General features: G+C 59.8%; 1 protein-coding gene across 2 annotated transcripts; it reads right to left on the bottom strand.

Annotated features, from left to right (window-relative positions):
- Positions 1 to 3,205: 3,205 nt before the first annotated feature.
- Positions 3,206 to 10,909, bottom strand: LOC146765951 (uncharacterized). 2 transcript variants are annotated; one of them, XR_014958747.1, is made up of 3 exons: positions 9,906 to 10,909; positions 3,455 to 6,863; positions 3,206 to 3,389 (listed from the first exon to the last, which is right to left on the bottom strand). XR_014958747.1 is itself a non-coding variant. In XM_085593638.1 (2 exons), exons 1-2 carry the CDS (start codon positions 10,874 to 10,876, stop codon positions 3,659 to 3,661), a joined length of 4,176 nt encoding a protein of 1,391 aa, XP_085449764.1. In that variant the 5' UTR covers positions 10,877 to 10,909; the 3' UTR covers positions 3,206 to 3,658. The 2 variants fall into 2 exon arrangements, 1 of the variants encoding a protein (XP_085449764.1); XM_085593638.1 differs by having other exon boundaries at positions 3,206 to 6,863.
- Between the last annotated feature and the right edge of the window lie 1,724 nt (positions 10,910 to 12,633).

Raw genomic sequence — 12,633 nt, 5'->3', positions numbered from 1 at the left:
AAAAATCTCCAAAATTACCCAAAATCCCCAAAACAGCCTCAAAAATCCCCAAATTCGCCTCAAAAATCCCCAAATTCGCCCCAAAAATCCCCAAAATGATCAAAAATCCCCAAAATTTGCCGCAAAACCCCCAAAATTCACCCCAAAAGTATCGAAGTTATCAAAAATCACCAAAATTATCCAAAATCCCCAAAACAGCCCCAAAAATCCCCAAATTCGCCCCAAAAATCCCCAAAATGACCAAAAATCCCCAACATTCGACCCGAAACCTCCAAAATTCACCCCAAAAATATCAAAGTTATCAAAAATCTCCAAAATTATCCAAAATCCCCAAAACAGCCCCAAAAATCCCCAAATTTGCCCCAAAAATCCCCAAATTCGCCCCAAAAATCCCCAAAATGATCAAAAATCCCCAAAATTCGCCCCAAAGCTCCTCAGAAATACCAAAAACAGTCCCAAAAATCGACTGAAATCCCCCAAATTACCAAAAACGCCCAAAATTAGCAAAAGTCCCCCAAATTTCACCTAAAATCCAAAAAAAGCCACCCAGAATCCCCCTGAACATCCCAAATTCCCAAAATATCCCCCCAAAACTCTCAAATTCCCCCAAAATCCCCAAAATCCAAAGAAAATCCCCCCAAAAGTCCCCAAAATCCTCCAATTTGCCCAAAATCCCCTGAATTTCCCCCAAATCTCCCAAATTTCCCCAAAATCCCCCCAAATTTCCCCAAAATCCCCTGAATTTTCCCAAAATCCCCTGAATTTCCCCCAAATCTCCCCAATTTCTCCAAAATCCCCCCAAATTCCCCCTAAATCCCCCCAAATTTTCCCAAAATGCCCCAAAATCGGCCCCGAATTTCCCCAAATCCCCTGAATTTCCCCCAAATCTCCCGAATTTCCCCAAAATCCCCCTAAATTCCCCCAAAATCCCCCCAAATTTCCCCAAAATGCCCCAAAATCTCCCAAATTTTCCCCAAATCCCCCTAATTTCCCCCAAATCTCCCAAATTTCCCCCAAATCTCCCCAATTTCCCCAAAATCCCCCCAAATTCCCCCAAAATCCCCCCAAATTTCCCCAAAATGCCCCAAAATCTCCCGAATTTCCCCAAAATCCCCTGAATTTCCCCCAAATCTCCCAAATTTCCCCCAAATCTCCCCAATTTCTCCAAAATCCCCCCAAATTCCCCCAAAATCCCCCCAAATTTCCCCAAAATGCCCCAAAATCTCCCGAATTTTCCCAAAATCCCCTGAATTTCCCCAAAATCTCCCGAATTTTCCCAAAATCCCCTGAATTTCCCCCAAATCTCCCAAATTTCCCCAAAATCCCCCCAAATTCCCCCAAAATCCCCCCAAATTTCCCCAAAATGCCCCAAAATCTCCCGAATTTTCCCAAAATCCCCTGAATTTCCCCAAAATCCCCTGAATTTCCCCAAAATCCCCTGAATTTCCCCCAAATCTCCCAAATTTCTCCAAAATCCCCCCAAATTCCCCCAAAATCCCCCCAAATTTCCCCAAAATGCCCCAAAATCCCCTGAATTTCCCCCAAATCTCCCGAATTTCCCCCAAATCCCCCCAATTTCTCCAAAATCCCCCCAAATTTCCCCAAAATGCCCCAAAATCGGCCCCGAATTTCCCCGGCTCCCTCCCAAATCACCCAAAAGCGCCCCCGAATTTCCCCCAAATCCCCCAAATTTCCCCAAAATCACCTTCAAAATTCCCCCCAAACCGCCCAAACCCCCCGAATTTCCCCAAATTTCCCCAAATTTCCCCAAATTCCCCCGAATTTGCCCCAATCCCGCGCCGTACCTCGGGCGGAAGCGCCGGCGCCGGAAGCGGCCGGGGCGGGGCCCCCCAAAATCCCACAAACCCCAAAAACCCCAAAAACTCCGCCCGGGCCCGGGGGGGCCCCCGAGCCCCAAAATGCCCCAAATTCCACCCAAAAAACACAAATGCAGCTCAAAATTCCCAAATCCACCCCAAAATCCCCAAATCCAACCCAAAAATCCAACCCAGGAGCCCCAAAATCCCCAAATCCAACCCAAAAATCCAACCCAGGAGCCCCAAAATGCCCCAAATTTCACCCAAAAATCCAGCCCAGGAGCCCCAAAATGCCCCAAATTTCACCAAAAAACACAAATGCAGCTCAAAAATCCAACCCAGGAGCCCCAAAATCCCTCAAATCCAACCCAAAACCACCAAATTTCCCCCAAATCCAACCCAAAATCCCCAAATCCACCCAAAAACCCAAAATCCCCCAAATTTCCCCAAAATTCCCCCAAATACAACCCAAATTTCCCAAATCCACCCCAAAATCCCCCAAATCCACCCCAAACACCCCCAAATCCACCCCAAAATCCTCCAAATTTCCCCCAAAATCCCCCAAATCCACCCCAAAAACCCCAAATCCACCCCAAAAACTTCAAATCCACCCCAAAATTCCCAAATCCAACCCAAAATCCCCAAATCCACCCCAAAAACTCCAAATCCAACGCAAAAATCCAACCCAGAAACCCCAAAACCCCCAAATCCACCCAAAAACCCAAAATCCCCCAAATTTCCCCCAAATCCACCCCAAAAGCCCAAAATCCAACCCAAAATTCCCAAATCCAACCCAAAATCCAACCCAGGAACCCCAAAATCCCCCAAATTTCCCCCAAATCCCCCTCCCAGTTCCCTCCCAGTCCCTCCCAGTCCATCCCAGTCCATCCCAGTCCATCCCAGTTCCCTCCCAGTTCCTCCCAGTCCCTCCCAGTTTATCCCAGTTCCCTCCCAGTCCCTCCCAGTCCCTCCCAGTCCATCCCAGTCCCTCCCAGTTCCCTCCCAGTTCCCTCCCAGTCCCTCCCAGTCCCTCCCAGTCCCTCCCAGTTCCTCCCAGTCCCTCCCAGTTTATCCCAGTTCCCTCCCAGTCCCTCCCAGTCCATCCCAGTTCCCTCCCAGTCCCTCCCAGTCCCTCCCAGTCCCTCCCAGTTCCTCCCAGTCCCTCCCAGTTTATCCCAGTTCCCTCCCAGTCCCTCCCAGTCCCTCCCAGTTCCCTCCCAGTCCCTCCCAGTCCCTCCCAGTCCCTCCCAGTTCCCTCCCAGTCCCTCCCAGTCCATCCCAGTCCATCCCAGTCCCTCCCAGTTCCCTCCCAGTCCCTCCCAGTCCCTCCCAGTCCCTCCCAGTCCCTCCCAGTTTATCCCAGTTCCCCCAGTCCGACTCCGGGGCTGCTGCTCAATCCTTTATTCCCCTCCCCCCCAAATTCCCAAAATTTCGGGGTCCCCTCCCCCCCCCAGCTCGGAGCCTTCATCCTCCTCCTCCTCAAACTGGGACAAACTGGGACAAACTGGGACAAACTGGGATCGAACTGGGCCAAACTGGGACCGAACTGGGACAAACTGGGACAAACTGGGACTGAACTGGGACAAACTGGGACCGAACTGGGACTGAACTGGGCCAAACTGGGACTGAACTGGGACCAAACTGGGACTGAACTGGGACCAAACTGGGCCAAACTGGGACCAAACTGGGACTGAACTGGGACTGAACTGGGACCGAACTGGGACCAAACTGGGTCAAACTGGGACAAACTGGGACCAAACTGGGCCAAACTGGGACCAAACTGGACCAAACTGGGCCAAAATGGGACTGAACTGGGACCAAACTGGGCCAAACTGGGGCGCTCAGGGCGAGCCCCAAATCGGGTCGGATTCGGCGTTTTCGGGGTCGTCGGCAAGGTCCCAAAGTCGGCGAAATTCGGCGTCGCTGAGCTCTTCATCCTCATCCTCATCATCGTCACCGGACTGGGACCCGCCCGGCCCAAACTGGGACCCAACTGGGCCAAACTGGGACCCAACTGGGCCAAACTGGGACCCGAACTGGGTGCTGGGAGAGCCCAAAAATGGGTCGGGTTTGGGGTTTTTTGGGTTTTTCACAAAATTGGTTTCGGAGCCCTCTGGGTTGGGCCCAAATTTGGGTTTTTTGGCTTTTTCGGGACCTTCATCGTCCTCCTCAAACTGGGACCAAACTGGGCCAAACTGGGAACTCTGCCGGGCGTTGGGAGAGCCCAAAATTGGGTCGGGTTTGGGCTTTTTTGGGTTTTTCACAAAATTGGTTTCGGAGCCGTTCGGGGCGGGTCCAAATTTGGGTTTTTGGGCTTTTTTGGGTCCTTCATCATCCTCCTCAAACTGGGAACTCTGCTGGGCGTTGGGAGAGCCCAAAATTGGGTCGGATTTGGGTTTTTTTGGGTTTTTCACAAAACCGGTTTTGGAGTCGTCCAGGGCGGGTCCAAATTTGGGTTTTTTGGCTTTTTCGGGATCTTCATCGTCCTCCTCAAACTGGGAACTCTGCCGGGCGTTGGGAGAGCCCAAAATTGGGTCGGGTTTGGGCTTTTTTGGGTTTTTCACAAAATTGGTTTTGGAGTCGTCCGGGGTGGGTCCAAATTTGGGTTTTTTGGCTTTTTTGGGATCTTCATCGTCCTCCTCAAACTGGGAACTCTGCCGGGTGTTGGGAGAGCCCAAAATTGGGTCGGATTTGGGCTTTTTTGGGTTTTTCACAAAATTGGTTTCGGAGTCATCCAGGGCGGGTCCAAATTTGGGTTTTTGGGCTTTTTTGGGACCTTCATCATCCTCCTCAAACTGGGAACTCTGCCGGGCGTTGGGAGAGCCCAAAATTGGGTCGGATTTGGGTTTTTTTGGGTTTTTCACAAAACCGGTTTTGGAGCCGTGCGGGGCGGGCCCAAATGTGGCGTTTTTGGGACCTTCATCACCACCATCACCAAATCGGGGCCAAACCGGTCGAAACCGGGATTGCTCCTTCGTCTGGGAATACCCCAAACCCTCCTCCTCATCCTCCCGGCCGGAATCTTCCGGAATCTCCCAGAAGCGGTGGAGGAGCCGCGTTTCCTCCAGACCTTCATCATCGTCATCATCGTCGTCCTCCACCAGCTTCTCCCAGTCCCGTCCCCGCGGCGGCCACGGCGCGTCCCCCGCCAGCCCGGCCCCTCCGGGCGGCGGCGCCGGCTCGTAGCGGTGACACCACGGCCCGGCCAGCGCCGGCCCGCAGGCGGCGCGGACGGCGAAATCCAAACGTCCGGCGCCGGCGAAGCACGAGCGCTCCTCGCCGGCGGCGCCGGTGGCGGCCAGCGGCACGCGGCACGCGCCCAAGGCGTCGTCGTCCCAACCGTGGTCTTCGTCCCACACCTCCAGCTCCAGCGCCGCGTCCGGCCGCAGCCGCGCCTCGCCCAGGTCCAGCCGCTCCTCCCAGCGCGGCCGCTCGGTGTTCCACGCCGTGGCGGTGCGGGCGCGGCGGCCCGAGAAGCTCACCCACACGTAGGCGTCGGTGGCGCTCAGCGGGTCGCCGCGCCAGCCGCGCCCCGAGCGCACCAGCACCGCCACGTGCGCCAGGCCCCGGCCCGCCGGGCAGCACGGCGAGCCCGACAGCGGCAGCGGCGACGAGGAGCAGGCGCAGTGGCACGGGTGCGGCGGCGGCGGCGGCGCGGCGGCGGGGGCGGAGCGGTCGGCGGGGTCATTGGAGCGGTCATCGGGGTCATCATCGAGGTCATCGGGGTCATTGGAGCGGTCATCGGGGTCATTGAAGTCATTGGAGCGGTCATCGGGGTCATTGGAATGGTCATTGAGGTCATCGGGGTCATTGGAGCGGTCATCGGGGTCATTGAAGTCATTGGAGCGGTCATCGGGGTCATTGAAGTCATTGGAGCGGTCATCGGGGTCATTGGAATGGTCATTGAGGTCATTGAGATCATTGGAACGGTCATTGAGGTCATTGGGGTCATTGGAACGCTGTCCATCCCGCTGACCATCCCACTGTCCATCCTGCTGACCACTCCGCTGACCACCCAACTGTCCATCCCGCTGACCACCCCACTGTCCATCCCGCTGACCACCCCCCTGACCATCAGGATGACCACTCCGCTGTCCACCCCGCTGACCACCCCTGTGACCACCAGGATGACCACTCCACTGACCACTCCCCTGTCCATCCTGCTGACCATCCCCCTGTCCATCCTGCTGACCACTCCACTGCCCAGCCCCCTGACCATCAGGATGACCACTCCACTGCCCACCCCCCTGACCATCAGGATGACCACTCTGCTGACCACCCCTCTGACCATCAGGATGACCACTCCTCTGACCACTGTGCTGACCACTCTGCTGACCACCCCGCTGTCCACCCCACTGTCCATCCCACTGCCCACCCCCTTGACCACCAGGATGTCCACTCCACTGTCCACCCCACTGTCCACCCTTCTGTCCACCCCCCTGCCCACTCCGCTGTCCACCCCACTCGCAGCTGCAGTTGACGCGCAGCGCCCGCGCCTCCACGTAGCTGCGCGTGGCCCGGCGCAGCGCCCGGCGCCGCGGGTCGGCCGGCGGCACCAACGCGTGCAGCGGCCACAGGTCGGCCTCGATCATCGCCGGCGCCGCGGGGACGCCGCGCAGCCACCGCGCGAACCCGGCCGGCCGTCCGAACGCCAGGTCGCCGCCGTCGCCGGCGCCGCCGTCCACGTGGAGCGACCGCTGCCCGAAGAACTCGGCCAGGCTGACGTTGCCCTCGGTGGCGGCGCCGCCGGCGCGGCACGCGGCCGCCGCGGCCGAGGCGCCGAGCGGCGCGAAGGCGGCCTCGAGGCGCAGGCAGTCGGCGGCGCGGCGCGCGCTCAGGCCGGCCATGGCGGCGCGGCACAGCCGCACGGCGGTCAGCGCCCGCAGCCGGCCGCCCAGCCGCGCCGCCCGCACCGCGTGCGTGCCGAAGGCCGCCAGCAGCTCGCCGTAGGCCGGCGCCGAGGCCGGAGAGAAGGACGGCGGCAGCGCCCGCACGGCGCGGACGAAGGACGGCGAGGGGCGCGCCGAGGTGGGGTCCAGCCAGGTCCTGGGGGGGGGGGTGAGGGGTCAGGGGTCAGGGGTCAGGGGTCAGGGGTCAGGGGTCAGGGTGGGGGAGAAGGAAGGGTCAGGGGTCACTGTGGGCGAGGGGCGCGCCGAGGTGGGGTCCAGCCAGGTCCTGGGGGGGAGGGTCAGGGGTCAGGGGTCAGGGTGGGGGAGGGGAGGGTCAGGGGTCAGGGGTCAGGGTGGGGGAGAGGTCAGGGGTCAGGGGTCAGGGGTCAGGGGTCATGGGTCAGGGTGGGGGAGGGGCGCGCTGAGGTGGGGTCCAGCCAGGTCCTGGGGGGAGGGGTCAGGGGTCAGGGGTCAGTGTGGGGGAGGGGAGAGGTCAGGGGTCATGGGTCAGGGGTCAGGGTGGGGGAGGGTCAGGGGTCACTGTGGGGGAGGGGCGGGCCAAGGTGGGGTCCAGCCAGGTCCTGGGAAAGGGGAGAGGGGTCAGGGGTCAGGGGTCAGGGTGGGGGAGGGGGAGGGTCAGGGTGGAGGAGGGGAGAGGTCAGGGGTCAGGGGTCATGGGTCAGGGGTCAGGGTTGGGCGAGGGGCGTGCCGAGGTGGGGTCCAGCCAGGTCCTGGGGGAGGGGACAGGGGTCAGGGGTCAGGGGTCACTGTGGGGGAGGGGCGGGCCGAGGTGGGGTCCAGACAGGTCCTGGGGGGGAGGGCAGGGGTCAGGGGTCAGGGGTCAGGGGTCAGGGGTCACTGTGGGGGAGGGGTCAGGGTGGGGGAGGGGCGCGCCGAGGTGGGGTCCAGCCAGGTCCTGGGGGGGAGGGGAGAGGGGTCAGGGGTCAGGGGTCAGGGGTCAGGGTGGGGGAGGGGAGAGGGGTCAGGGGTCAGGGTGGGGGAGGGTCAGGGGTCACTGTGGGGGAGGGGCGGGCCAAGGTGGGGTCCAGCCAGGTCCTGGGAAAGGGGAGAGGGGTCAGGGGTCAGGGGTCAGGGTGGGGGAGGGGTCAGGGGTCAGTGTGGGGGAGGGGAGAGGTCAGGGGTCAGGGGTCAGCCAGGTCCTGGGGGGGGGACAGGGGTCAGGGGTCAGGGGTCAGGGTTGGGTGAGGGGCGTGCCGAGGTGGGGTCCAGCCAGGTCCTGGGGGGGAGGGCAGGGGTCAGGGGTCAGGGGTCAGGGTGGGGGAGGGACAGGGTCAGGGGTCAGGGGTCAGGGGTCAGGGTGGGGGAGGGGCGGGCCGAGGTGGGGTCCAGCCAGGTCCTGGGGGGGACGGGGGAGGGGTCAGGGGTCAGGGGTCAGGGGTCAGGGGTCAGGGTGGGGGAGGGGCAGGCCAAGGTGGGGTCCAGCCAGGTCCTGGGGGGGACGGGGGAGGGCAGGGGTCAGAGGTCAGGGGTCAGCGGTCAGGGGTCAGGGTGGGGGAGGGGAAGGGTCAGGGGTCAGGGGTCATGGGTCAGGGTGGGGGAGGGGCGGGCTGAGCTGGGGTCCAGCCAGGTCCTGGGGGGGGAGGGGACAGGGGTCAGGGGTCAGGGTGGGGGAGGGGAGAGGTCAGGGGTCATGGGTCAGGGGTCACTGTGGGGGAGGGGAGGGCCAAGGTGGGGTCCAGCCAGGTCCTGGGGGCGGAGGGGAGAGGGGTCAGGGGTCAGAGGTCAAGGTGGGGGAGGGGAGAGGTCAGGGGTCAGGGGTCAGGGGTCAGAGGTCAGTGTGGGGGAGGGGATTTTTGGGGGTTTGGGATGAAGATGATGAAGAGAAAGACGGAGATGAAGATCAGGATGAAGAGGAAAATGATGAAGATGAGGATGAAGGTGATGAAGGCTCACCAGTAGAAGACACAGATAAAGACAAAGATGAAGATGAGGATGAAGATGAGGTTGAAAGATGAGGATGAGGATGAAGGCTCACCAGTAGAAGACACAGATAAACACAAAGATGAAGATGAGGGTGATGATGAGAATGAGGATGAGGATGAGGATGAGGATGAGGATGAAGATGAGGATGAAGATAAAGATGAAGATGAGGGTGATGAAGAGGAGGATGAAGATGAAGGCTCACCAGTAGAAGACGCAGATAAAGACAAAGATGAAGATACAGATGAAGATGAGGATGAAGATGAGGATGAAGATGAGGATGAAGACGAGGATGAAGATGAGGATGAAGGTGACGAAGGCTCACCAGTAGAAGACGCAGATTAACACAAAGATGAAGATGAGCATGAAGGTCAGGATGAAGATGAGGATGAAGATGAAGATGAAGATGAAGGTCAGGATGAAGATGAGGGTGATGAGGATGAGGAAGGCTCACCAGTAGAAGACGCAGACAAAGATGAAGATGAAGATGAGGATGAAGATGAGGATGAAGATGAGGATGATGAGGATGAGGAAGGCTCACCAGTAGAAGACACAGACAAAGACAAAGATGAAGACGAGGATGAAGATGAGGATGAAGATGAAGATGAGGATGATGAGGATGAGGATGAAGGCTCACCAGTAGAAGACGCAGACAAAGACAAAGATGAGGATGAAGGTCAGGATGAAGATGAGGATGATGAGGATGATGAAGGCTCACCAGTAGAAGACGCAGACAAAGATGAAGATGAAGATGAGGATGAAGATGAGGATGAAGATGACTATGAAGATGAGGATGAAGATGAGGATGAAGATGAGGATGAAGATGACTATGAAGATGAGGATGAAGATGAGGATGAAGATGAGGATGAAGGTGACGAAGGCTCACCAGTAGAAGACGCAGACACAGACAAAGATGAAGATGAGGATGAAGATGAGGATGATGAGGATGAAGACGAAGGCTCACCAGTAGAAGATGCAGATAAAGACAAAGACAAAGATGAAGATGAAGATGAAGATGAGGATGAAGATGAGGATGAAGAGGAGGATGAAGATGAGGATGAAGGTGACGAAGGCTCACCAGTAGAAGACGCAGACACAGACAAAGATGAAGATGAGGATGAAGATGAGGATGAAGATGAGGACGAAGGTGATGAAGGCTCACCAGTAGAAGATGCAGATAAAGACAAAGACAAAGATAAAGATGAAGATGAGGATGAAGATGAGGATGAAGATGAGGATGAAGGTGACGAAGGCTCACCAGTAGAAGACGCAGGCCAGCTCCATCCAGCTGAGGGCGCTCCGGTCCTGCCGCAGCCACCGCAGCCCCTCCTGGGCGAAGCTGGAGCGCGCCCCGGCCAGCACGGCGCCGGCGCCGCCGCGGCCCAGGCGGGCGCCGAAGCTCCAGCCCCGCGCCAGCGTGGCGCCCAGCGCCGCGCCCACCGCCCCGGCGCCCTCGGCCACGCGCGACCCGCGCCGGCAGCGCCGCCCGGCGCGCCAGCCGCCCACGCCCAGCGGCACCCGCCGGGCGGCGCCGCCGTGCAGCGCGTCCGGGCACAGCAGGCACGGCGCGCCGCCGTCGCCCCGGGGACCGCCGCGGGCACCCGTGGGACCACCGGGACCAGCATTGGCACCCGTGGGACCACTGGGGCCAGCATTGGCACCCATGGGACCACCAGAACCACCGTTGGCACCCATGGGACCACCGGGACCACCATTGGCGCCCATGGGACCACCGGGACCAGCATTGGCACCCTTGGGACTACCGGGACCACCATTGGCACCCATGGGACCACCATTGGCACCCATGGAACCACCAGGACTGCCATTGGCACCCATGGGACCACCAGAACCACCGTTGGCACCCGTGGGACCATCGGGGCCACCATTGGCACCCATGGGACCACCAGGGACACCATTGGAACCCATGGGACCACCGGGACCGCCATTGGCACCCATGGGACCACCATTGGCACCCATGGGACCACCAGGAACACCATTGGCACCCCTGGGACCACCGGGGCCAGCATTGGCACCCCTGGGACTACCGGGACCAGCATTGGCACCCCTGGGACCACCGGGGCCAGCATTGGCACCCATGGGACCACCAGGACTGCCATTGGCACCCATGGGACCATCGGGGCCACCATTGGAACCCATGGGACCACCAGGAACACCATTGGCATCCATGGGACCACCATTGGCACCCATGGGACCACCACTGGCACCCATGGGACCACTAGGGCCACGATTGGCACCCACTGGGCTACCAGGGCCACCCTGTCCATCCTGGTGGCCCTGGTGTCCATCCCGGTGGCCCCAGGGCTCCCGGTGTCCATCCTGGTGGTCACCGTATCCATCCCGGTGGTCACCGTGTCCATCCCAGTGGTCCCAGGGGTCCTGGTGGTCACCGTGTCCAGCCCCGTGGTCACCGTGACCATCCTGGTGGTCCTGGTGTCCATCCCAGGAGTCCTGGTGTCCATCCCAGGGGTCCTGGTGGTCACCGTGTCCATCCCGGTGGCCCTGGTGTCCATCCCGGTGGTCCCAGGGCTCCCGGTGGTCACCGTGTCCACCCCGGTGGTCACCGTGTCCACCCCAGGGCTCCTGGTGTCCATCCTGGTGGTCACCGTGTCCATCCTGGTGGTCACCGTGTCCACCCCAGGGCTCCCGGTGTCCATCCTGGTGGTCACCGTGTCCACCCTGGTGGTCACCGTGTCTACCCCAGGGGTCCCGGTGGTCACCGTGTCCATCCCGGTGGTCACCATGTCCATCCCAGTGGTCCCAGGGCTCCCGGCGGTCACCGTGTCCACCCCAGGGCTCCCGGTGTCCATCCCGGTGGTCACCGTGTCCACCCCAGGGCTCCCGGTGGCCGCCGCCGATGTCGAGGACGCGCGCCCCGGCCAGCGCCATGGTGGTGACGTCGAAGCCGCGGCCGAGCGCGGCCAGGCCGGGCGCCGGGACGGCGCCGCGACACCGGCGCCCGCGGGCCCGGGAGCACTCGGGGGGGAGCCAGGGGGCACCCAAGGGTGCCAGGAGGAGGAGGAGGAGGGAGACGAGGGCGGGAGGGAACCGCCACGGCACCTGGGGACGGGATTGGGGGATTGGGGGAAAATTTAGAGAAATTGGGGGATTTTGGGGATTTGGGGAGAAATTGGGGGATTTGGGGATTTTGGGGGGATTTGGGGGGATTGGGGGATTTGGGGGGATTGGGGGATTTTGGGGGGATTTGGGGGATTTGGGGGGATTTGGGGAAATTTAGAGAAATTGGGGGATTTGGGGGATTTGGGGGGATTTGGGGAGAAATTGGGGGGGACTGGGGGGGTTTGGGGGATTTGGGGGATTTTGGGGGGATTTAGAGAAATTCGGGGGTTTTGGGGAAATTTAGAGAAATTGGGGGATTTTGGGGGGATTTGGGGGATTTTGGGGGGGATTTTGGGGGGATTTGGGTGGGTATTGGGGGATTTGGGAGTAATTGGGGGGTTTTGGGGAGAAATTGGGGGATTTGGGGGATTTTGGGGGGGATTGGGGGGGTTTTGGGGAAAATTGGGGGATTTTGGGGGGAAATTGGGGGATTTTGGGGGGAAATTGGGGGATTTGGGGGGAAATTGGGGGATTTGGGGGGGATTTGGGGAGAAATTGGGGGATTTTGGGGGGTTTTTGGGGGGGATTTGGGGGATTTTGGGGGGAAATTGAGGGGATTTGGGGGGGATTTGGGAGGTTTGGGGGGATTTGGGGGAATTTGGGGGGAATTTGGGGGGATTTGGGGGATTTTGGGGGGGATTTTGGGGGGGATTTTGGGGGGATTTGGGTGGGTATTGGGGGATTTGGGAGTAATTGGGGGGTTTTGGGGAGAAATTGGGGGATTTGGGGGATTTTGGGGGGGATTGGGGGGGTTTTGGGGGAAATTGGGGGATTTTGGGGGGAAATTGGGGGATTTTGGGGGGAAATTGAGGGGATTTGGGGGGGATTTGGGAGGTTTGGGGGGATTT

The sequence above is a fragment of the Lonchura striata genome, chromosome 16 (genome assembly GCF_050655825.1).
Source record: "Lonchura striata isolate lonStrDom1 chromosome 16, ASM5065582v1, whole genome shotgun sequence".
In the NCBI taxonomy this organism is placed as follows: Eukaryota; Metazoa; Chordata; class Aves; order Passeriformes; family Estrildidae; genus Lonchura; species Lonchura striata.
This window is presented reverse-complemented; position numbering and strand designations above follow the sequence as displayed.

Bases quoted from the DNA above. Each gene is read 5' to 3' on its own strand.
- LOC146765951 (XM_085593638.1), bottom strand. From the start codon at position 10,876: ATGGGTGCCAGTGGTGGTCCCATGGGTGCCAATGGTGGTCCCATGGAT. The intron at 6,864-9,905 runs GTGAGCCTTCGT...CCCCCCCCCCAG, and splicing joins CTGGCCTGCGTCTTCTACTG to GACCTGGCTGGACCCCACCT.